Genomic DNA, 27,125 nt, shown 5'->3' with positions numbered 1-27,125 from the left:
GGAGAAAAGGAAACCCAAATGAATTACTTTCCTAAAATGGTTATACGGGAGTTAGTTACCCCATTGTAGCCACTACTACATCTTAAGTTACTTTAAAAAACAAAACAAAACAAAACAGATTGGAAGCTGTTCTCTGTGAAAATGCCAGGTGCTTATTGAACTGGTGTATAAATTATGATCAAATTGTGGCTTTTAAAAAGACCCTCAGAAAATAATCATGCCACCTTTCCTGGAATTCTTTGGATAGCACAGTGAAGACAAACCAAATAGACTGTGTAGGCTTAACTTTTCACTTGCTGCTTTTTGTTGCCCAAAGAAAGTTCTAAGAATGACATGCTGATTGGATGTTTTGCGTATTCTAACACAGTCCACACATTGGAATCAACCAGGGAGCTTTTAAAGAATATTGATGCCTGGGCCCTTTTCTAAACCTTGAAATCTACTTAGTTAGAAATTAATGTTCGCTTGATTATTTTTTTACTCCAGTGAAATGGAAGTTATTTATCATGCTTTTTTTTAATCAAAGCATTCTTTAATCAATCTTTTTCTAATTAATAAAGATAAACATGAACTAGCATCATTTAACTCCTTGCTATGCAAGAAAATAAATTGAACTTTCAACAATAAAGATGAATTTTTTTAAAAAGAAAGAAAATAAACCATGCACTATGTGCTTACCTGTAGTTTGCTAGTTTTTGTTCATGTTTAATTACATTATCATTAGTAAATCATTACTTTACCCAATACAGTTACTTTTTCAAGAAAACTATATTTTTCTGTATTAACAGAACTGTATTTCTAATACATATTTAGACATGGATTTTGTTTAGGTAATCTAATCTTGCCTATCAAATCACCCCAAAATGTTTTCAGCATAAAACAACAATTTTATTATTCCTCAATAGAAAATATATCTTGATGTATCATCACCCAGAAAGTTTCCCCCCCAAATACAACTACTGTTCTGATTTTTCCACCATAGATTAGTTTTACTTGTTTATCATTTCATGTAAGTGAAATTATACAATATATACTCTTTTTTATAAGACTTCTTTTAACCAGCATAATGCATTTGAGATTCATCCATGTGGGGTATATACGGTTATTTATTTTTAATTGCTGAGTAGCATTCCATTGTGGGAATCTACCACAGTTTGTTTATTTATCCTCTTATTGATCAATACATTGGTGTTTCTGTTTCGGGGCTATATGAATAAAGCTGCTATGAGCATTTTGAACAAGTATTTTTGTGAACATATGCTTTTATTTTTCTTGAACTAATACCGAGTATTAAAATTACTGGGTCCAAAGGCCAGTGTATATTTACTTTTACAAGAAACTACCAGATAATTTTTTTTTCCAATGGGATCGTACCATAGCATTTTCCTACCAAGTAAAAATTGAAGTTTAGTTGCTTCACAGTCTCATCAATATTTGATGCTGTATTTGTTTTTAATTTTACTCATTCTGGTAGGTATTTAATGATATTTTATTGTGGTTTTAATTTTCATTTCTCTAATGACTAATAATTTTACATACTTTTTCATGTGCTTATTTACCATTTGTGTATCTTCTTTTGTGAACTGTTCAAATGTTTTGCTACTTTTAATTAGATTGCTTGTCTTTTTATTATTGAATAGTAGGAATTCTTTACATAACCTAAAGATACAAGTGTTTGGTCAGATATGTGTGTTGTGAATATTTTCTCCAAATCTGGACCTTGCTTATTCATTTTCTTTATGGTATGTTTTGATGAGAAGATAGATATTTTGGGTTTTGATGAAGTCTAATTTATCATGAAAATAATTTTTAAGGTTATTGCTTTCTAAGAAAACTTGGCCTTCCCACAACTCAAGAATATATTCTCCTATATTTTCCTCTAAAAGCTTTATAGTTTTAGCTTTTACATTTCACTCTATGACCCACCTCAGTAATTTTTGTGTATTGTAGCAGTTCCAGTTTATTTTTTATTTGTACCATTTACTGAAAAATTATTTTTTCTTCATTAGATAACTTTGGCACTTTGTTGAAAAACAAATGACCATGTGTCATTCTATTTCAGTCCTATCTATTCTTTTCCATTGATTTGTTGATCCTGAGTGCTTGCATTTTTAAAAAAAATCTTTATTAACTCCAATGTCAATTGAAATTCTGCAGCTATAATTTGGATTCTTTTCCGTATGTTAATCCATCTTCATTTCGTTTTATTATCTGTATTTTCAATCATTGAATAAATACTTGTTGAGGTACTTTGCGGTAAATGCTATTCCAGGTACTGAGGATTGAGTAGTGAACAAACAAATAATATTCATATTCTCATGAACCCATATTCTGGCAGGAAAAGACAGGCAGTCATAAGTCAATGAATCTGTTATACAGGAAACAAAGCAGGATGTTTTAGTAAAGAGTAAGTGGAAATGGGGCAACTACAGATACATCCAAGAGAGAGCCCTCCCTGAAAAAGTGAGAGTTGAGCTTTGGTATCTCATTTTTTTCATTTGTTGTTTCTCTGTTTTAAAATTTCATCTAAACTTATTTACCTATATGGTTTTATGCTCCAGTTTTAATAAGTCTCTTTCTTAGTGTAGCTTATTAAAGACATTAAGCATAAGATTTCTGAAAAGTAATGGCCCTCACATGAAGTCATTATCAGAGGTCCATTCTCTCTGGGTTTTCAGGACGGTGCCCCCTTTCCCTTGGACTTCAGTGCTTATCGACTGGCAAGGCTTTGTAATTGGCCTTGAGCCTCTCTTGCTGTCCACTTATGTACTACAGAAGCCCCTTTATTAGATATACAAAATGGGAGCAAACCAAAGTTAGTTTCTAGGCTGATTCTCAGTATCTAGTATGTAGGCATGGGTCTCGGGTGCCTCTGCTGGGCTGAAAGGTGTATTCTTTCCCCAAGCCAGACTCTGAATCCCTTATGTTCAAGGATGTGTCTATGTGTCTGGTTCACTGTTGTGTGTCCAGTGCTATCAGAGGACCTGGCATACAACACAGTGGACATGCAAAAAATATTTGATGAGTGAATCAAATGCAATCAAGTACAGATGAAGATCACAACTAAATAGCAATAAGAATCTCAAGTCTCAGCATACACTGTGGCTGGGTTTTTTATGAAGTACAGTAAAATGGTTAAAAGTGTGATCTTTAAAATTAGATTATTAGAGTTTTAATTCTAGCTCTGCCACATTCTACCTGTGCATCTCTTGGCAAGTCAGTTAATTTCTCTGTGTTTCATTTTTCTCACTTCCCAACCTTGTGGAATTGTTATGAGGATGACATGAAATAAGGCAAATAGTCTTTAACAATGCTCATAAATTGCCAATAACAGTTGTTACTTGTATTATAACTCCCCCATCATTCAGTGTTTTATTTGCAGTGACTTTATTCCCCCAAGATGAAGGTTAATATTTCAAAAACAGCTGTCATTCAGTAGAAGGTCAACTCATTAATTTTTTGATTCGTACCAATCCTGCACCTCTTAGTGAGAGCCTGACACTTGAAAGGAACAATGCCCTCCTGTCTGTCTCCTTTCAGACCAGGGGGCTGCATTAGGAACAATGCCCTCTGTCTTCTTTCATGCCAGGAGGATGCTTTATTTCAGGGGTAAAACATGGTGAAGCCACCAGTTATTTTTCTTAATGCAGCTGCATCTGCTTTAAAATTGGTGAAAATTCTTCCCAGAATCTAGTAGTGGGTTCTCAGTTTTAGTGATGGTTTCTGGGCTTTCATTTGGGTGTTCTGTGAGAAGTGGGAGAGCCTATATTGAGAATCAGCCAGATTATATACTTTTTTTAGAATAGTATTCAATTTACAGAAAAATTGGGAGGATAGTACAGAAGTTCCTATGTACCCTGCACTTGTTTCCCAAATTATTAATATATTACATTGGTATGTACATTTGTTATAATTAATAAACTAATATTGTGGCATTATTAAAGCCCATATTTTCTTCAGATTCCTTAATCTTTACATAAAATCATTTTTCTGTTACAGGATCCCATCCAGAATACCCTACTACATTTAGTTATCATGTCTCCCTAGGCTCCTCTTGTCTGTGACAGTTTTTCAGATTTTCTTTTTTGATGACCTTGATAGTTTTAAAAAATACTGGTCAGGTATTTTGTAATAAAATATCCCTCTTGGGATTTGGCTGATGTTTTTCTCAGGATTAGGCTGAGATTATGAGGTTTTGAGGGGAAGACCACAAAGAAAAGTACTGTCTTCATCACATCATATCAAGGATACACACTTTCAATATGACTTATCATTATTGATGTTGACCTTGATCACCTGGCCCAGCTAGTGTTTGTCAAATCTCCCCACTGTAAACTTATTCCCCACCCCCACTTTCCATACTGTACCCTTTGGAAGGAAGCCACTAGGCACAGCCACACCTACGAAATAGAGTTATGCGTGACTTCCTTGAGGGGGGAGTAGCTACATATATTATCTAGAATTCTTCTATACAGGATATTTGTCTTTTCTATCATTTATCTCAGTATAGAATGATGGATATTTATTTTATACTTTGGGTTATAATCCACTACTACTTCATTTATCAGATATTGTTTTATACCAGCAAGGTAATCGAGTAAGATAACCTCTTAACAACAACAAAGAATTTATGGATATGAACAAGTGGTGCTTCCCTACAAAAGTAGTCAACAGTGGAGTCTATGCATGTTTAAATATTTCTGAAACACTCTAATGGGAACTGTGAGGTTTACAAGACATAATCATAATGTAATGAATAGATCTCCTGCTATGTGCCAAGAACTCACGTGACCCTCAGCAAAACAACATGAAGTAGACAATATGTCTACTTCACAATCTATCATAAAACATCCCCAGTAATTTCAGTCTAATGGAGGATAGAGATAAGGGAAAGTGTGGTTCCCATCAGGGTTTATGAGTTTCAGGAGACAGACAGAGACAAGGCTGGAAAGCATGGAGGAGGGGCGTCTAAACTAGAGAGTTCAGTTAGTATTGCTTTGTACGGAAGATAACTTCTTAGTGGCAAGTGACCGTGAGCTCTACAGTTTTGAAAGAAAACTTAGCAGGAGCACTCCAGGCAGAAGGAGGGTGGTAAGCAGAAGCAGGGAGGGCTCAGGTAGCATGCTGTTGCAGGAAGTTTCAGCGTCTCAGTATTGCTAGAGCAAAGAGCATGTAGCGGGAGAGGCAGGGCACAGGGAGCAGGGACCAAATCCCAAGGTCACTTGTGCTAAACCTGAATCTGAAGGTGGAGGAGAATCATTGAAGAGTGTCAGCAGGAGAGGAACTTTTACATTTTAGAGGGCTCATTCTGACAGTTATAGAGAAACAATTAACTTCAGTACTTCATAGGCATATTTGCTTTTTTTAATAAAAAGTTGACCATGTTTTCATTTTATTTTCTATTAAGTGATATTTGGTAGTTTTCCAAAATCAAATCCACCCTCAGATGATTTGCTGCCAGTGCCATGGTCTAAGGAATGTGCTTTGGGATCCTGGGCATGAGTTTCAATACCCAGCAGGAGCTTTGGAGTAACTTAGCATAGTCCCCATGGTAACTTGTTCGGGCTTATTTATTTTAAAAAATGTTTTAATTAACTTACATTCTTATTGTTTCCTCTCCTATCCTATTGTTGTTATTCTTTGGTGCTGTTTAAAATGCTGCATGTATTAAATGTTTATCATGTGTCAGGCATTATGTTAAGATATATATATATAATTTAACCTTCACCTAAACAGGTAAGAGTAGACGATATTATTGCCATTTGACAAATTAGCAAAGTAGGACTCAGGAACGTTTAGAAATTTTGGGAGAGAGTTTTTGTAGCCTGCATTGCACAGCTAGAAGCAGAGCCAGGATTCAAGCCCAGGTCTGTCTGTTTCAAGGGACCACATGCAAATTGTGCTGCAAGGAATACCAATATTCACATTTTAATCTGGCAATGACATAGAATGGTTAAGTTAAATCTTTGCTTTGGGTGAATAAGTGATGAATGCTTTCTTCATTCTAAGTTGAGGGCTCTTTCAAACCACTGGGGAGGTTAAATTAACTCCATAGCTTTGAATGAAATAATGCAATTATGGCACGTCTATTCTGTCAAGATTAATTAAAAGAGAATCCAGCCAAGATGAGCAGGTCTCCCATTCACCTAGAAGTCTAAGCTTCCTCTATGGGGACACTGTCGTCAAGGTAGATTTCAGTACACCAAGCTCTTTGGAAAACTCCTTTTACTCAAATCCCCCTGAACACAATTTGGTAGATGCTTTAATTTTCTTCTTATTTCCATGTAAACAGGAAGCCTGCTTTGTCAAAACAAAAACAATTCTCTTAAGTGCCCAGTAAGATGGACTCAATAAGAACTTCTTGGTACTGTCTTGTAATTGCAGTCTCTTATACCCTCTATTAATTGGTCCTACAAGTCAAAGAGAGAACTTTTAGCCTCTTACCTGAGAAGGTCACTGTTTCTTATATCACAGAGGGCCAGAGGCTAGCTACAGAGCTAATAGGTTTATTATCAGCACAAATTTCACCGAATACAAAATGAAAATCAAAATTACATCTATGTTTTCGGTGTATCCCTAATCATAAATTTAGGCATCTATGGTTTTCTCAAAATATATCTTTGCTCTCTTTCATTAATAGATTCCTAGACTGAATAGTTTGATCCAGAGAGTCATTTCTTATTTTCCAATGATTGCAATGCATAGCACATATGCCATCACTCTTTCCAAGCAATGCCTGTGAAAGACATCACTAGTCAATCACAGCACACCTTCCTGTTGAGCTCCTCCTTAAGCCTCAAGAATCATTTTCAGCACAGAGTTTCATAGAACTACTAGCAATCAAAGAAAATCGAGGCCTTGAATAAAATTTATTTGCCATTATGAGAAAAAGAGCCAGCATGTCTATCACAATGGCTTACACATAGTAGGTTCCCCATAAATATATGTTGATATGAGCTACATGTGTGCTCCTTCTTTTCTGCCTGTGGAGTGAAAAAGCAGCTGATTTTAAAGTTACTCTGACAATTGAGTATTTTATTTATGACTCCAGATTTGGCAGGTAGCTTATATTTTACTTTACATTTTAAAAGTCTAAGTCCTTGTATAGATTTAAAAAATATGTTATGACAGATATTTTGAAGGTCATGATAACAGATCACATGGCAGGTGCAGTTATATATCTGAATTCCCTTTTTGAACATTTCATTCCATTAAATAGCAGGCAGTTTCTTAAATATTTGACAGCAGAAACATGATTTCTTAGTTTCTGCACATTCATCCAGTCACCGTATCTTTGAAGCCTGCCATCATTGTGTTAAGAGTTGCTGGAGTATGTTCTTTACTCAGTTAGATGGCACTCTGTCAGGTCACCCAAGTAAATTGACTTTTCATTCCCTGTGGTTTGTCACTGTTCTTGGCTGGAGGCCTGCTGCTGATAGCAAAGCTTCTTTATTTCTTTGGAGTTCATCAATATAAATTATTTGGGACTTTACTCCAGATCAGCTTAAATTAACTTCTGTATCAGTTTAGTTTCCAAGTGCCACTTTGCCACTAGAGCCATAAACATATCAGTAAATATTCATGCAGTCCTTTCCTGCCAGAGACAATCAGTCTGGGTCCGCAGAGGTCTGGTCTCCTCCTTCCTGTTTAGTGGTGCTTTACATTTGTGATCCTTTCAGCCAATATAAGTAATGGTCCACTTCTCATTTCTCTGCTTAAATCCAAAATAATAACATTTAAAACTATTGATAAGAGAGATTTTACTCAAGGGCCTTTCCTAGGACTGCCAGGCAAGCGTTTGGCTCTGGTCTGGAACCGCATGTGGCAGAGGGCAAGGCTTGATGTAGCAGTCCTATCTCATGGCTCTGCTCATTGCTTTTCTTTTGAAATATAGTTAATTATCTTCTCCTGCTGTGGAAACTCGTCATAAAAACATGACTTCTCTACTCTGTTGTTCGTGGGTCGGATAATTGCTTTATCTTGCTTTGTTTTGTTTTGTTTTGCTAGGGGCAAGTTCAATCTAAAAATTAATTGAAGTTGGTAAGGTTTTGCAAATACTGATTTATTTTTGTAACTATAAAGATTTCTTGTGTTAAAGCTCACCAAAAAACCTGAGTCAGTACTTTTTACTTTAAAATTTGTCTAAATTAATACAAATGAAAGATAAATCAATCGGGGATAGAAATTTACTTGTGAAAGTTTAATATTTGTTGTGTTCTGTGCATAAACTGTTTACTTTTGTATGTAAGCCTTATGCAAATTTTATTTAGCTGTACAAAAATTAATGAGTGTGTTTGTATGGCTAAACTCCCATAATTTAGCAATGTTCCGCATAGAGAAAATATTTATATAATTAAGATTTCCAAATGCTTCTTTCTTCAAAACTATTATGATGCACTCAATTAAAGCTTTTTTACTCAATCATCACTAAAAACTTGATGGTATATGTAGGTCCTTGATATGAAATGTATAACTTAGGGAATTCTTATAAAATTAATATAGTCTAGAATAGGGGTCCTCAAACTACGGCCCGTGGGCCACATGCAGCCTGCCGAAAACATTTATCAGGCCCGCCGGGTGTTTTTGCCGCCGCTGCCTGTCCTGCTTAGCAGCCGACTTGTCCCGGGCCCGCAGTGCGCATGTTTGGAATGTCTGAAGGACAGTGAACTGGCCCCCTGTTTAAAAAGTTTGAGGACCTCTGGTCTGGAATCATGGAGGAAGTTTTAACTTATCCAAGAAGGTTTGACAATAGTAATTAAAAAATATAATTCTTTAAGTTTTGTTATCAACTATAGAATTTTACCTGATTTTTAGTCATTAGCTGTGCTATATGATCATATATATGTATATAACAGTAATGATTCCCTTTTGAATATTGGCTATGCTAAAAGTAATTAGGAATTACTTTCGTTATATTTCCTTCAATGGTATCCATGGATTTGTCACAGATTTTAGATTTATGAGGTTATTTGGCATTGCTGAAAATATTCCACACTCCTGGCATTTGGTAGGTTTGCCAGATAAAATGCTGTGGAGAAAAAAAAAATCACTGGGAAATGTGGGGTGGGAACAAGGAAAGGAACATGAATAATTAGAGATGTGGCTTGGAGTTTTCCACATTTGTTTCCAGCCTCCTTAATTTGGAGCAAGGAGAAGTAGAGTTGCCAGGTAGAAACACAGGACACCCAGTTAATTTGAATTTCAAATCAATAATAAATAATATTTTTACTATAACTATGTCCCAAATATTGCAAATATTAATTGTTGATCTGAAATTCAAATTTAACTGGATGCCCTGCATTTTTATTTTCTAAATCTGGTAACCCTACCAACACTGCTTAGCTTATTCTCTAAGACATATGATTCATTGAGGAAAAAGCATCAATTAGGGGCACTAATAATATGGAAAATGGAGAGATTCTTTAAAGATTATTTTATTTTTTTATTCCTTGATTCATCAAATATATACTTAGTGCCAAATATCAGGCACACTGCTAGGAACAGGATATACCTTAGTGATCAAAACCAGATTTCATCTTTGCCTTCATGGTGTTTGCAGTGTAGTGGGAGAGGCAGGTGATGAACAAAGTAACATAACTCCAACTGTGATAGATGATGTGAAGGAAATAGCTTACCTTGGAATAATGGAGAGTTAGTGGATTCTTAAGGTAGTAGAAGACCTCACTGAAAAGGTGACATTTAACCTAATTTCAGGAGGATGAAAATAGCAATCAGGTGGTGAGGGTGGGGAAGACTCTAAGTAGAAAAGAGCTGGGTGCATAGAAGAACCAAGGGAGGTGAGTGTGGCGGTGGTATGTAGAAGAGAGTGCAAGCATGAAGCCCAGGTTGAGAGAGTCAGGTTGTGCAGGACCTGTCAGGTCACTATTGGGGATCTGGATGTTATTCTAAGTGTAATAAGAAGCTACCGACGAGTTTTCATCTGGGGGATGGCAAGATCTGATTTATATGTCTTAAATATAATTCTGACTGATGTATGCCAAAGAGATGGGAGGGGGTCATGGTAGACATTGAGAGATTGTTGCCAGAGCCCAGGCGAAGAGGCTGGCGCCATGGTCCTGTGTAATAGAAGTGGAAACAGTCAAAATATCAGAGTGGAAAAGACACGTTTTTCTAAAGGAGTCAATGTGAGGGACAGCAGGAGGGAAAAATCAAGGATAAACATCAGTTTTCCAGTTTAAACAATTGATTGGATGGAGTGTCATTTGTGGAGCTGGGGGAGACTAGGAGAGAGACAGACTTATGACATTCATTTCCTATGGCCTCTATAACAAACTTCCACACATATCCAAGCCCACTTAGATATCCAAGATAATCTTACCAACTCATCTGATTGGCAACCTTAATTCCATCGACAATCTTAATCCCCCCCTTGCCATGTAACATAAACATACTCACAGATTCCAGGGATTGGAATGTGGACATCTTGGCAGGGGGAAGGATCATTCTGTCTACTACATATGGGAAAATCAACGTGTGTGGTTAGACATATTAAGTTCGAGATGCCAGTGAAGTGATGAAATGGGATTGATGAAGTAGGAAGCTAGAGCTATAGGTAGTTGGATATGTGAGTTTGGAACTAAAGGAGAAGTTAGGGCTAAATTTGGAAGTTGTCAACACAGGGATGATATATAAAGCCATGAGAGTGTACAACATCACTAAAGGAGATAGCTATGTTGATAGTATACATGAGAGGGATACAAGGGTTACTCCTGCAAGAACAAAGTGTTCTTATTAACTGAGGATTCCTTCCCGCATATCCACAAGGCGCTGTACTTTTAGGAGAAGGTGGTTGAACGATTTTTGTGTGAGGCCCCTCATTCCTGGTTCTCAGAATCCTGCAAAAGGGAACAAGAACTCTCAGAACAAAAAGATTCAAAAGGTAAAACCAAAAGCTTCCTTATCATTAACTTTGTTAAATAGATAAAATAAAAGTTCCTATGGACTTAATAGATTAGCCAGTAGAGAGGCTAAAATCTCAGAATGAACTCTCTGAGGGTTTTGGTCCAGGAAAATTTAAGAACCATGACAAAGTAACCAAGGCATTTATTTTATTAAAGTCCTAATATTACACCATACACAAATTTAATATCAGATGTATCATAGACCAAAACATAAAAGATAAAAGTATATAATTTTTAGAAGATAGCATGAGATATGTATTCACAACTTTAAGTTAGGCAACATTTATTAGAAAGAACACATGAAACAATAACAATAATGAAGAAAATGACAAATTGTACTTGCTTAAAATTGCAAATTTTTGCGAAGGATCATTCTGTCTACTACATATGGGAAAATCAACATGTGTGGTTAGACATATTAAGTTTGAGATGCCAGTGAACTGATGAAATGGGATTGATGAAGTAGGGAGTTAGAGCTATAGGTAGTTGGATATGTGAGTTTGGAACTAAAGGAGAAGTTAGGGCTAAATTTGGAAGTTGTCAACACAGGGATGATATATAAAGCCATGAGAGTGTACAACATCACTAAAGGAGATAGCTATGTTGATAGTATACATGAGAGGGATACAAGGGTTACTCCTGCAAGAACAAAGTGTTCTTATTAACTGAGGATTCCTTCCCGCATATCCACAAGGCGCTGTACTTTTAGGAGAAGGTGGTTGAACGATTTTTGTGTGAGGCCCCTCATTCCTGGTTCTCAGAATCCTGCAAAAGGGAACAAGAACTCTCAGAACAAAAAGATTCAAAAGGTAAAACCAAAAGCTTCCTTATCATTAACTTTGTTAAATAGATAAAATAAAAGTTCCTATGGACTTAATAGATTAGCCAGTAGAGAAGCTAAAATCTCAGAATGAACTCTCAGAGGATTTTGGTCCAGGAAAATTTAAGAACCATGACAAAGTAACCAAGGCATTCATTTTATTAAAGTCCTAATATTACACCATACACAAATTTAATATCAGATGTATCATAGACCAAAACATAAAAGATAAAAGTATATGATTTTTAGAAGATAGCATGAGATATGTAGTCACAACTTTAAGTTAGGCAAAATTTATTAGAAAGAACACATGAAACAATAACAATAATGAAAAAATGACAAATTGTACTTGTTTAAAATTGAAAATTTCATTGAAAGAAAATTGAGTTGGTAAAAGGATACAAACCTTTAACTAAGTTGAAAACACTGCATTATATAATTGAAATGTGCTAAAAGGGTAGAACTTAAAGGTTCTCACCAAATTTTGTTTAAAGATAAATATATGAAGTGATGGATGTGTTAATTAACTAGATGGTGGGAATTCTTTCACAATTAAAAAACAAAACAATAAAAAAGGAAAAATTTGATAGACAAGTCACAAACTGGGAGATATTTTCAAAACAGACATCTGACAAAGGGCTTATATCTAAAATATACAGCTTGTACGCATATATGCATAGCTAATGGACACAGACAATAGACAGGTGAAGGCCTGGGGTGGGGTGGGAGGAAAGGGAGGAAACTGGGGAACATCTGTAATACTCTCAGCAACAAAATAAATTAAAAATAAATAAGTAATAAAATAATAAAATAAAAATGTAAGTTGAAACCTATAAAATCTTATTAACCAATGTCACCTCAATAAATTTAACTTAAAAATAATAAAATATACAAAGAACTTCAACTCAATAATAACATACAAAACAAAATTTTAAGTGGATAAAAGTCTTAGTCTTCTTCACTGATTCAAATACATTTAATTAATGAAGTTAATAGTTTTTCTTTTTAATAATAAAGGAAAAATTAGGTAAGAGTAGTGGGCAGAATGTCTTACATAGTAAAAGCCCGGCTAAGCACCACCTGGTGGCAGAGATTTTGAATTTCAACCTGAGTTTTTGTGAGGAGTTTTTTTTAAGTAAATAAGAATAAATGTTGAAGGTTGAATTTGCAAAAAGAGACTTGTAAGTAGTAAGAGATTTTAATAAGATGACAGCCAAATTAAAGTTTGCCAAAGTAAAACCAAGCCAAAAGAACAAAATCTATTTAGTTATTTTTGCAATGAAAATCCCAATTAGTAATTATGAGACAGTAAAGATAATATGATGACATAATGCTCTACCAAATATTTATATGGTAGGATTGTAATTGAATATTAATATAATAAACATAAGTTGATTATTTGTGTGCCAGATATTTAACATGTATTAATTACATTTAATCTTCCTAAGAACTGTCTGAAGTATAGACTCACACCACAGAATTTTTCCAGTAAAAAAAAAAAAAGTCTTGGTTTAAATTTTATTATTAAACCTCACAGAACATATTTATCTCTCAAAACGACATTTTATGCCCTTGTTTATATTGGAAAAATTATATTTATATCCCCAAAACTCTGTTTTGTTTTGTTTTTAACAAAAGGAGGCATGGGAAAGTTTTGATTTTCATTCCAAATTAAATTGGTCTAAAAAAATGTCCAAATCATGTGTAAACATTTTGAGAACCACTTGGAATTTCCCAATGAGGGTGTGCCTCTCCGGGGTTGCTGGCTCTGAGAAAGACAACTGGTCCTCACTGAGTCACCACCACGCCTTTAACATTCAGCTCTTGTTTTACTTAGTATTTGACAGTCCCTCGCAAAGCTGAAAAAGTGCTGGGAACACTAGGGAGAAAGAAGCAAGTGATTACAGTACTCACAATGGAAGAGAAGATACTACTGATTATAAAACAACTTTTTGTTAAGAATTATATTGGTTATGATCAGAGTCAGCCTTTGAATTTAAGTAACACTTAAAACAATCTATATCCAAATTTTATTTTTTGTTCACACATACATGTGAATTTTACTTTCTTTCATTAAGTTTTAGGAAGTGGTTGCAAGTCTTATAATACCTTATAATTTTTTTAATTAAAAAAATGGGCGCTCTATTGGTGTTTTCAAGTAGAATCTCTGATTTTCAAAAACATTTTTTTTAAAAAAAAGGATCCAGATTGTACCAATTAGGCTAGTAACATGATTACTGTTAGAGGTAGTGTTGAAATAAACTATTTCAGAACATAAAAATATACTGTTGAACGAAGTATTCATACTTGTCATTTTTTTTTTTTTTTTTTTTTTTTTTACTTTTCCTTCCATCACTATTTATGTCTTCTTTACCCTCTCCTACCATCTTCTCTCCCCTTTCCCTCTGGTAATCACCATACTGTTGTCTGCCTAGGAGTTTTTGCTTTTGTTTTTGGCTCTAGAGTCTGTATTCTAACCACTGTGAGACAAGGTGGCCCTGCTTCTATCACACAGATGGTACATGCCTTGGGTCGTCATTTCTCAAAGTTCTTGGTCAATAGATGACTAGGTGGGAATGTTACTAGATTAATATATCACCTAAAAGGGAGTTTTATGGCTAATTAGATTTGGGAAATGCTGAGTTTAAACAAATAAAACCTGTATTTTTCAAAGCCAGATGTGCACTACATTTCTGTAAGGTTGGTAGTTAAAGAGCTATTTAGCATTTCCCAGACTTCTTTATTTGAAATTGTATAGATTAAGAATGTGATTAGTAATATAGAAGATTTAACATGTGTGTGTGTGTGTGTGTGTGTGTGTGCATATGTAGGTATATATAACAAACTTTATAACGTGCCAGTACTGACTCAAGCAAACGTGTTTATTTGTCCTACATAACAAGAAGTCTGAGGCAGGACAGTCCAGGGCCAGGCTCCTTTCTCTTTCCCGTTCTACTGCACTATCCACAACAAGCTGTCATTCATACTCATAAACACCAGATTTTGCCTCACCTCCAGGCCTTTCAACTGTTTTCCAGGGAGGAAGAGAAAGGAAAAGACAGAGGCAACCCCAACACTCCCACTTACATTTCATTGACCAGCATTGTCACCTGGCCACCCCATATGACCACCCCTAGCTGTAGTCAGCCTTCAAACTGGGTTATGATGGGCTGATAAACCACAAAGGTTGATTATTGCTCCCGTGACATATCATCAGCTGTGGTTCTGCTCAATGCATCATTTTGGGTGAGTGTAGCCCATCGTAGGGCCATGCATTTCCCACAGTTGAGGGAAAATGGAGATGGAAGAACCACATGATGGTCCTTAAAGACTGCTCAAAAGTGACATCTGTCATTTTCCCCCATATTCCATTGGCTAAAGCTAGTCATATACTAAGGCAGGGAAATCTAATCCTCTTCTAAAAAACATTGCATATGGTTGGGCATATTGTATAATCGTTCCTGTATAATAGGAGCGAGCGAGTCAGAATAGACCAGAGATAGAAGTTGAGTCAACAATCACAGTGTCTGCCACAGTACACACACACACACACACACACACACACACACACACCACCTTTTGATTTATTTATGTTCCAGAGCATTTCACAGGCTAAGTATTCACATCCTTTGGGAACTGTGGTCTTGAGCCACATCATGTTCCTTTGATGAAATAACTGCCTATAAAAGCATCCTCGTGTAAAATATTTAGCCTTTAATGTGAGCTATGGTTCCATTCAGCGTTAAAACAGATTCCACTGTAATTGCATAGTTGACAATCTGGGTCACAGAGTGTTATTGGAAAATTTTTGTTGTACATTAAAATCCACTACGTTGTCAAGGTGATATTCATGAACCATGTTTATTTTTAAGCCAGGAGAATTTCAGAAAATAGAGTCATGTCTAGGTATTAAACCTTTTTCCCCCCCTTTTCTTTTGAATCAGGTGCTGTCATACCATGCGACATGTTCAAAAGCTGAAGTTGACAAGTTTAAGGTAAGGAAGCAAATGGTGCCCTATTAGGGCATAAAGTTAAGCTTTACATGACTTTCTGACGCTTTGTCACTTGCTTCTGGAGAAATAGTCCTGCCCACTGGGTATTGGGGGAAGAGAACTGGGCAAAGGTGTGTTTGGATAGTTCAGTTTAGAGGGTAAGAGAGACATGTGTAACTGCGTAGCCTCTTCATGATCATTGAAATGATTTCAGTATTTCTATTTGTTAACTAAGCAGGATATAAAAAAATCTGTGTAATATGGTGAGAAGCAGGTTGCCTGGTTTGGGCATTGATTTTACCTCTAACTTTCTGTTCACTTAAAGCAGCAGTTCTCAACCTGTGGGTCGCGACCCCTTTGGGGTCGAATGACCCTTTCACAGGGGGCGCCTACATACATCCTGCATATCAGATATTTACATTACGATTCATAACAGTAGCAAAATTACAGTAATGAAGTAGCAACGAAAATAATTTTATGGTTGGGGGTCACCACAACATGAGAAACTGTATTAAAGGGTCACGGCATTAGGAAGGTTGAGAACCACTGACTTAAAGTCTGAGGGCCTGTGTCTTCATCTGTAAAAATAAATGAAGAAATTGGGATGGTTATAATAGGTAACATTTACCAAGTGTTTACTATGGGCCAGGCACAATACAAAGCATTTTACCTATATTCATTCATTTGAGCCTCATAATCTTGTGAAGTATGTACTATTTTACAGGTGAGTAAACTGAGTTATGGAGCTATTGAATAGATAGGTCAAGGTCAAACAATTGTAAGAGGTATAGCAGTCTGGTCCCAGAACTGGAGTGCTTAACCATCAGGCTTCACAGCATGACCCCTTTCCACCTCTGATGTCATATGCATCAGTGTATGTGTCTTAGATATTCCTTTTCACCTTAGTCATCACCATTCCCTTAAAGGTAGCCCAGAATTCTTGCTCCTCTTGCTGCACTTCTAATAGTCCATGGCCAAAATGTGGATATATGGAGAAACTGACTTTTCTCCCTTCTGAAAGTTTAGGTATCTGCCTTTTTAAGTTTTTGTGGAAGTTTAGTTATTCATTATCAAGCAAGCTACCACTACAAGAAAGGTAATGTTTTGGATTGTAATGTTTGTATGTAATAATACTTGATGACAACTACTCTTCTAAGAGTCATTTGCACCTAGATGATTTGTCTTTCCAGGAAAAATGTCACAGAGACCTTTGGGCCTGATAATTTAATCAGGTCATTAGAGTTGAGTCACACTAATAAAAAAAGGAAATGAGGGAAGACCCCAAACTCATAGTAGGGATGAAGGAGCTGCTTGGAAGGGCAGGGAACATACCGTAGCCTCAGGTGCACTGCTTGGCTCCATCCAGGGATATAGAAAAGGCCTGCGATGGTGACCCAGATCAGAAGGAGAGACGTGGTGCCAGCAAGAGGTGACAACTGACAACAAAGGAAGGAGACAGAATAACCAAAACCATAGGAGTCAGGGCCCCTTTGTTGTAGAGATAAACATCCTAAATACCGGCTAGAATGTGAGTGACAGCAGGGCAGCACTATTTGTATGTTTTGTGCACTGCTCTGTCTCTCTTGCCGTTCACAGTCCTTGGGACATGGTAGCACTCAATAAATAGCTTGAATGGATGAATGAGTGAATGAATGAATGACCAAATAAATTCAAACGACATCAGTGTTCCATAACTTAAAACAATTATTCATTAAGAGAATGTTAAAACTGTGGCTATATGTAATTATTCTTTATATTTTATGTATATTTTACTAATATTTTTATGAAAAATATTTAAAGCTTTTTTACTTTAATAAACTTCAGTTACCTAGACATTCTATTTATGGAAATAATTTCCATATCTACTTTGCTCTTTTATATTTTTTTTACTGTTTTAATTATCATCATTGCTAAAAGAAGGAAGGGACAGTCAGGGAGAAAGATAGCAAAGCTTACATGGACGAAATATGCCCACAAAAGCTATCGCATGGGACATGGCCAGAGCTATAGCAGGCCAAAATCAATAGCTGTCTACTCTCTAAAGGTATTACCCTGTGTTCAGGCTTAATTCTTTGCTTAAACTAAGGGGAACACTGTTGATTTGGAATTTAGCATGCTTTTCTATTGTTAGCTCACAAACATACTAAAAATATGAAGTATTTATACTTGACAACAAAGGGTTATTTCACTGTAAAATTATCAAGATTATTAACTTAACTGATTTATTCTAAATTTTATCCTGAAAGATATTAATGAGTATCTTATTACAATGTAATTGAGATATAGTAGATAATTTTAATCTAATGGCTTTTTTATATATAAAGCAAATAAGATATTATCATAATTGGTAGCTGATATCTTAACTACAGCAATGGCATTAAAATGTAATGAGCTTAAAATAATCCTACACATGGACACTAAAAAATATTTACGTAAATTTCATTCTAGAGTATGTCCAATGCAGTTTCCTCACATTGTGTCTAAATAACAGTAAATACATACTTCGTTTTGCCCAATATGTACAGACAAACCATGCTTACATTCTAAAATATTTTAACCTTTGATACCTGCAATACTTTTTTAACAGAGATAATAAATAAATATATATGAGAGAGACAGAGACAGAAAGAGACAGAGAAGAAGAGAGAGAGAGAGAGCAAGAGATGAAATCTGGAATCAGAGTTAACCACGAGATCTCATCAGTTAAAGGATGGTTGAGTCTCAATGTATTGTATTATGCCAGCTCAGGCCGAGCTAATGATCAGTGATTCAGAGATTAAGCCAGAGTTTGGGAAGAAAATGATTTTACTGTATTATCTAGTGCTAAGAAGATCCTAAAGGTCAAATACATGCATATATAGGTCAGACTCCAGTTGTAGCCGAAGCTGTTCACATTTGGGATGCAGACATGTCTAAAAACCAGTGATATGTAGCCTGTCTTACATGAGTGGCCTTCTGAGTCAAGAACTCTTCCTAGTGGAAGTGGAGGCCATAGGCCTCAGTGTCTGGATAATTCCAAATTCAGTGTGGGGTTTGTCTCTTGGATGCGTCTCTTACCCCATGGATTCACATTCTCAGCTAAGAACATGAGTGGACACAAAAGACATGGGATTTCTATAGCTTCAGTGCATTAAGGGCCCCTGAGAGCAAGCACAAGGGCTCAGAGTGTCAACAGCAAACAACAGAAAGCAGCAGTTCAGCTGTGCTAACTGTGGAATTAAGAAGGTGGGAGGAAGCCGTCCAGGTTCATCCTTCCTCCGGGGGATATTAGACATTCATAGTGAACTTTCGGAGACAGGGCCCCTGTTCTGTTTTCAAATGGAAAGAGTATGAAACAGTGGCTATCTCAGTTGGTCTGAGAGGTGGTCAGGGTCACCACAGGATGTATTTTGGCCAGGTGGGTCCTTGAAGAGCTCTCCTCGCATAGTTGCTTGGCTCAGTAGGGAAGGCCAGCCTGGAAGTGCAGCCCTGGTTGACCTCACCGCCCCTCTTCCCACATTTCCAATACTCAGGAGTGACAAAGTACAACCATCCTTTTTCTGATGTGGCACTTGATTAAGACACAATTCATAAAGAGGACCACGTAGGAACACAGGGACATTGGTCCACAAAGCACTCCACATATTTACAGACACGGTGCAGGCTGCCGGGCTCAGTCCTGTGCTGTAGAGCAGCAGATGCCCTTTCAGATGCGGACTCAGCTGTTTCCCGGCAGTCAATTTCCTGCTGAAGGTTCAATGACTTTCCATGATGATAAAAAAAAATCTCGGATATTAAACTCGGCATAAATACTATTTGAGGTCAAAACAACCCCCTCAATTCAAGAGGCAGGCATGAGAGGAGGAAGAATAGGTTAGGTGTAATAAGATACCCAAATTCTTTTTATACGGCTTTGAGGTAGCATTAATGTACAGTTTTTATACTGATGAGACTGACTCTTGTCTTAACTGACCCAATCACCTATCTTCCTCACAAGTATTATCCTATTATATTAGCTCTCAAATAGAATATAGCCCTGGTGGGCTTTGAAAATCACTTATAATATGTAATTAAATCAAGCTAAGCCAACTTTTCCACCAAACATCCCAATTTTAAAATAGAACCTACATGTAAAGCTTTGGATATTCAAAAATTTTAAGGACCCTATGGTGCTTTCTTAATTTTATGTTGCTTTGTGTTTTATTTGCTCTTTCCTTCTCAGAGATAAATTTTATAAGATGATAAAATTATAGCATTGTATAGCTGGAAATGGTTTTGTTTTGCAGATAAGGCTTAGACATTTTAAATAAACCAAGAGGCCTGGTAGCTACTTTGTCTATTTACATGTGTGCTCTCTCCTGTCTGTCTGTGTCTGTGGCCTTACAAAGATGGCCTAAAGGGGCAGCTCTGGCCACTGGGACTGCAGAAAACCCTTAGATATCTCATATGGTGCCTTGGGACCAACAGAATCATGACTCATACACTAATGCCACCTATAAATGTTTAAATAATGAAATGTCTTAAATAATACGACTTAGGAATGTATTAAAGCCTTTCATACCCATTGTTTAATGTGAGCCTCACAACCTCTTGGTGAGAGCTGGGTTATTACAGCTCTGTTTTACTTATGAGGCAACCAAGGACCAAAGAACTAGCAAGAAAAACACATCTATTTCGCTGATTATTCCTCCACAATGTTTTGTTTTGTTTCGACCTTGAAGACAATGCTTCTCTTCAAGTGGCTGGATAGGAAAATGTAAGCAACATCATAGAATTGTATCCTGAAGTCATTTCTTTTGATTTAGCCATTATTCCTGGAACCTTTGTGGCATTTAGACAATTTAGGGGCCAAATAAGTATGAATGGTGATGATGTCTGAGAAAAACTGGATTTTTTCGCTGAACTTAACAGACATTTTAAAAAGAGACTCTTCATGGTGTTCTTTGGGCAATCAATATATAATGCTACTTTATTAGAAACTCCTTTTAGTATTGTGGTTGTGCCATCCGTGTGACTTCTTGCCCTAGGGTTTCAGACTGCTTAGGAACCTAAGGAAATTGGAAACAGCAAACATTATGAAGATATTGCATCATTCTTTGCAAGAGAGTACATGATCCATTATTCTGACATCTTGCTTGTCTTCCTTATATTCTGATTGGCTATCTAGCTATACAGAAATCTCTGGACATCTGGAAAGCTCAAAGGAAAAAGAGCAGCCCCACTTTATTATCCTGTGTTCTCCGGGACTGCCAAGTACCTTGTGAGAAAGATAAGCAGGATATGAGATTGTGAACATCAGTTTAATGATAAAGCACTTGTCAGGAGATACAGTCGTATGTTTAAGGCATGAGAACTCATCAACTAGAGACTTTTGGGGGGCGGACATGAAGAATGTGAGACTGGGTTTATATTTGTATAATATTTCCTGTAGGGATGCTGATATTAGGGACATTATGGGTAGTAATCCGCACAAGTGGAATATGATGGCTTTAACATAAGACTCTTAAGGTAAATTAAAGAATTTTTAAAAGTTATTCTGAATAATTGTATGCTGCCTCGGTGTGTGTGTGTGTGTGTACTTTAGCTTAAAGGGATGGTTAAGTGATTTGGAGTTTCAACTCTGGCTTTAGAAAAAGCTCTGTGGCAGCCAATTGTCTCCAAAAAGATAAGCAAATGTGTGCGAAAACAAGCTCCGAGATGAAACACTTTGGCCACTGGGTGCCATCCTTGCTCCACGTAAGGATTTGCTGAGCCACATTTCTAGGAAAATGGTGAAAACCTGAAAGGCAGTAATCTAAAAGTAATTTCAAGATATAATAATGTTTGTGTGTGTGCATGACCTGGAATATGTTAGTGACACAGGCAGCTTATTCATTTGCCCAGGCGCAAGGCGGAAGGACTGGGGAAATCTCAGCCTTATCAACAAAGCCTGGGTGCAGCCCTCTCGCTTGCCGTATCCCAACGAGCCATCCAGTTGGTGGCAGGACAGGCACCACGGAGGTGGCATGCTGGGTGTCAGAGGTTAGCGGGGCAGCTGCTCCATTGTTTTTATTACTGTGTATATTGCAGCAGGCATGTAACAAGATTGGAACCCAGCCATCTCTGTGGCTGTGCTGTGCCCCTTCAAATGCATCCCTTTCTTTACCAGAGCTGGTGGAGCTATTGAGCACACTCTTTCCCGTCCTAGGAAATGTGTGTTGGTAGAATAGCAACTCTGCTTTGGGTGCTTTTTATTCCCCTGAAAGCGATTCATGGAGTTTACAAAGACACCACCATAACCAGGCATCAGAACACCCATGGTGAATGGCACATCTGTGCAGGATTTTGCTGTGCTTGGATTTGATGCTTACATGCATAAAACCAAGAAATTAACCTCCGAGTTGTAAACAGGAATTGCTACAGAGACTATTCTAAGACTGTCATGTAACACAGGCTGCTGTTTCCTTCCAGAGCCTCAAACATTTGGTTGGGGCTTAAAAAAAGTAGGGTGTGAACAAGTAAGAATTTTAATAAAAATTGAAAGCCCATGACAGTCACTGTGTAACAAAAAACTCTAGACTCCTTTCTACAAGACCACATTGTAGAAGAGATCCAAGCTCAAAGCAGATTTTACCTCATCCTCCCAAGGTGGGGGCCATGCAGCTGGCCGCACAGGTGGCCTGAGGCGGTGGCCCAGAGCAGTGGCTCCAGGTACTTCTTGAGACTCACTGTAACCAGATCCACACATCCGTGAAAAGAGAAAGTGTGAGAAGGGCTGACAAGAACTTACAAAAGTGCAGGCTTTTTGCAGCATATCCGGGGATAAAAGGCTTAAATACTATTCTGCTGTTAATCACCTACAGGTGGATGAGCTTTATAATACATTTTCTGGGCTTACTGTGGGATAACATGACACCAATCATTATATATTTTAAATATTGCTATTCACTAAGACTTGTGCTGTTACATAGCTGTAGCATTCTCACCGATTCACTGTGCTGTCAGAGTTCTTTCATTGGCTGTTAACAGAAGACTTTAAAGGAGGAATCAGAATCGGTGGCTGTAACCCATTGATGGGTCAGGCAGCTGAGGGACTAGCACACTGCCAATTCGGAGGCCTCATTTCTTGTTGCTGAGGTCCTTTCCTTGGACTCTCCTACCCAGTCTCTATGCTCAGACCACTCAGTGTGATGGGCACCTGGAAAATAAGAAACATTTGATGTACGTTTACCATGTGCCAGGTCTGTTATCAGTGCCTGACCTGTATTAATGCAATAAATCCTCACAAAATCCAGATTATTATTTTTCTTACTTTATAGATGATGAAAGTGAGGTACAAAGAACTGCCCAATTAATTACAGTGTACAAATTGGGAAATTGTGATATGGGTAGGCATGCTGAACGTGTCATATTCCCTTTCAAAATGACAGGACCTTTTTTGATGTAGGTTCTTTGGGTCCTGGCGTGGCCCTATCCTGATGGTCTGATTATGAACCCTTCTATGCTCGTGGTTTAGTCACTAACAGATGAGTTCAGATTTTAACAGACTCTGTCTGCTGAGGGTGGTTTTGTTTGCTTGTTTGTTTGTTTTTAAGCTTACATAGTTTGCAAAGTAATCCAGCCCTACCATTTAACAGGTGTGTTTTCTCAGCCTTTAGCACTCTGGAATATCAACTTCAAGGGATAGATAGGTTCGTGAGATCTAAAAGCAATTTTTCTACCCAAAGGGTAAGTCCCAAACAATTCTTGTGCCGAATGATCTCATTCCTCTCTTTACCAAGTTCATTTTCCTAACATCTATGATCATCTCAGGCCTTTCTGGAGACAGGAGAGCTCTGTGAAAACCAAGCTTTAGGATGGTTTCTGCAGAAACAGATGGGCATCCTCAGCACTGGGCTTAAGTTTGTCAGATAATCCCGTGAAACACCGAAGCTGGGTTTTAAGGAAGGGCACTGTACTCTTCCCCTCGCCACCAACGGGAAAGCCCTCGAATTCAGAAAAGAAAGAAACAAGGGAGAGAGGTTTTCTTCGACTACATTGCTCTTATATGAGAAATCACAGGAATCACCTTCCCTTTAAGCCCATGGGTAAATTTATGTTCTGCCTGAAATATGTTTCAAACCATCAGTGGTCTCCTTGAAAACAGCTTTCCTCAGTTCTCTGAAGAGTTATATTCAAGAGCAAAGATTGATCATTTTGATAAATCCCTTAAAAACCAAAGGTCCAAATATTCTATTACAAGGAATGTCCCCATCTGCGCTGGGCTGTGATCAAGTGTCTCTCTCCTCATGAGTTCTTTCTACCGCTGTATAGTTTCCTCATGAGAAAGCAGGATTGAGTAGGGCGCAAAATCTTCTTCCTCTGTGTACTATACATAAGCCCAAAGTTCCTCCCTGGAAGGGTTACACACAGGAGTACACTGAGTACCAAAAAGAAAACCTGTCCCACAGAATGTGCTCCTGCAAGGCCAACTGCTGCAGGCAGAGCCACCTCACCGCTCCCAGGGCTGCCTGCAGCAAGCACCCAGGTGCTCCCTTGAGCCAAATGTGCGAAGCCATGCCATTGCAGCACTGAGCTCCCAGGTGTGCTCTCTGCAGCCTGGCTTTCCTTACAATGGGGTAAACGTGGCCTGTCAGGTCCTACGTTTCTCATCTCTCAGCAAGTCCCTCTAGACAGAACTATTCTCAAGTTCCAGTTTGGAGGATCTCAGTGAAGTTTTCTGATTGGTCCAGTTTGGGGCAAGTGCCCATCCCTGGACCAATCAACTGTGACAGGGGTGTGGTCATATAGAAGAATATGTCAGCTCTCAGGTGGAAATGCGTGGTTGGAGTGGAAGAAGGACCAGTTTTCCTAGAAAGGAGACGATACTAGGCAGAGTATCAGAGCTGCCCGTCACAAGGGAGGTGTGCATGCATGTAACTTTCAGATAGTGACTTTCAGTTCCTATCAAACCTGCCCATGACCTCTCTTGTGGAAAGCATACATTTCCTTCAGCACCGATGAGATGCTTATAACAGCCTCTTTGTAATTCATCATTTGTAGACACTGGGTGATACCCACCTGTGATCTATGTGCTGAAATGATTTCCTAAGTCACTTTGTTTAAGTTGTGTTATTGAAAAGAATATTCTATTATGTCCTTCAAGCATTTCTACTTCCACAGCTAATCCCACTGATGGTCACCCTGACTTGGCTCTCAAACTCACCCAAATGTTATAAGGCAAATAAATATAGCTTCCAGGGGCATGGCAATTAGATTGGCCCAGGAATTGCTCCTTAACAACTGTTACATTTGGTTATATCACAGCAGCATCTTTCTATTGTGCTTGAACACTGGAGGCTCTGATACATAACCAGAAAGCCCCCTTCACCTGGATCAAACAGTAATCCACAAATTCCTTCTGGAATAGTCATCTCTTTGTGAACTAATTAGAACCTACTGGAGAATTATGCAGATCAAGTAGGCCAAACATCCCTATATCTGGTGTTTGAAACCCACAGTAAAATAGCTCAATTCCTAATCTACTTCCCAGACTTATTAGAATTCAATTAGTAAAAGGACATTCTTTCCTAGAGGTTTTTTGGCAGATTTGTGTGTGAACAGTTAACCTGGTGTTAGCAAAAGCAGTTACTTGTACCCAAACAGCTCTCTCTGGCTGCAAAGAGAATCCCAAAGCTGTTTAGACAAGACTTTGCTTATCCTCCCACCAGGATGCAGATATTTTAAGTGGACAGAGTGAGATAAAACACAGCCAGTGCTGACCCCAACACTGACCACATCCTGTGGCTGCCAGATTTTTGGACTTGAAGGTCAGGGGGGGGAAGGTAAAGAAGAGGACACTGAAGACAAAGAGACAAAGAAAATTAAGGCCTCCTTGACATAGTTGAAAATTATTTCCTGAATTAACAAGTTTAGGCTTTAAATGTATCAACACAAGACAAACAAAGGTATGTAGAATCCACATATATTTCTAGGACAGGTGGAACTGCTAATCAGATCATGAAAAGCAGGGTATCTGAGGGTAAGACAACCTCGAGATGGTTCTTATTTTTCTTTTTCCTGTGGCATTCCCATAACTGTTCTTCAGATGCCTAAATGTAGACTCAGGGAGATTTATTTTTCTTCTAATAGGGTATGTTATAGTTGTCACTCAGCCTTGAAATAGTTTTCCTCTCCAGTGGAACATCAGGCCAGTCATATATTTGCATAGCTATTCCCACCTGTCACTCTTCTGCCAGCTTAGTGCATCAGCATTGCACAGAACACCCAGCCAGCCAATGGCAGGCTTTTAAGCTGCTGCAGTCACCCAGCAACAGGAAAAGGTATTTCATTGGCTCTCTTGCTGTCAGCTAGAAAGGAGGCCAATCCAGCTGGACTTCAACTGTGAAGATCAAGACGAGGCATTGGGAAGGGGCAAGGCCAGGTGCTTGAACATAGGCCCCTCTAAGCCACGACTATGGTATTTTATAAATATCATTAAGCACGATGCTTTTGTTCCCCACAAATGAGAATTGCTTGTTTAAGAATAGCATGTAACAGGGCAGGTAGTTTTTGTTTGCAGTGTCATAGGATGCATGGGATGGACCCCAGTCTTATCTGCCTGGCCAGAGGACATGCTGCCGAAAGTGAAGCCTCAGTGAGAAATGCATTAGGGCGTTTGGTATGGAAACAATGAAGCCGCCCTCTTCTAGAAGTGAGATGCCATTGACAGTGGGTATTCTAAATGCAAAGAAAATCCCATAAGTCACTTTATCAGTATCTGATCTTGTGAATTTTCATGCCCTTAAAAAGTTCTACCTAACTCTTCAGGCTGACTTTCCCACAGAGACAACCCAAGGAGCAAGTCAAGGTTACCTGGGCCTTGAATATAGGCTGCCTAATGTGCCGCCCAGTCTCCTCTCGTTTCCTCGTTAGGTGGTCCCATTCAGGAAAAAAGGGTTTTCTCTTTCCGTTTTTTCTCTTTTAATGCTACTATAGAACAGAATTAATATTGACTGTGCATATGTGAAATCAAAGCAATTAGGGGATACTCAGAAAAGAGTGTGCTGGAAGCCAGTCAAGAAAAAAAATTCTTAAATTGACAACACCCAGTCCTCACTGAGGACCCAATCTCTCATCACTTCAGGGTGTATAATGGAAGGATATACACTCTCAATGATGAAAAGCAGTTAAACTCTAAAGGCTTCAATGCCCGGAACACATACATATCTTGTCATTGGTTAAGGATTGAACGCAGGGCAGGCAGTTTGGTTGTAAGAGCTCACTCAGTGTAATCTCTCCCCTGCGATTCACAAAGGCAGCCGATCATTGCTCTTTGGCTCAGTGGATAGAGCATCAGCCTGTGAACTCAAGGGTCCCAGGTTTGATTCCGGTCAAGGGCATGTACCTTGGTTGCGGGCACATCCCCAGAAGGGGGTGTGCAGAAGGCAGCTG

General features: G+C 38.0%; 1 protein-coding gene across 1 annotated transcript in view; it reads left to right on the top strand.

The window, feature by feature from the left end:
• Window positions 1–27,125, top strand: part of PDE11A (phosphodiesterase 11A) — a 282,794-nt gene that overhangs the window by 158,128 nt on the left and 97,541 nt on the right. Inside the window, exon 10 of the mRNA XM_005857619.2 lies at window positions 15,687–15,737. Coding sequence (XP_005857681.1) covers window positions 15,687–15,737 — 51 coding nt within the window. The remainder of the gene's footprint in view (window positions 1–15,686; window positions 15,738–27,125) is intronic.

The sequence above is a fragment of the Myotis brandtii genome, unplaced genomic scaffold (genome assembly GCF_000412655.1).
Source record: "Myotis brandtii unplaced genomic scaffold, ASM41265v1 scaffold112, whole genome shotgun sequence".
NCBI lineage: Eukaryota > Metazoa > Chordata > Mammalia > Chiroptera > Vespertilionidae > Myotis > Myotis brandtii.
The sequence above is the reverse complement of the archived record's forward strand: the minus strand, read 5'-3'. Positions and strand labels throughout refer to the sequence as shown.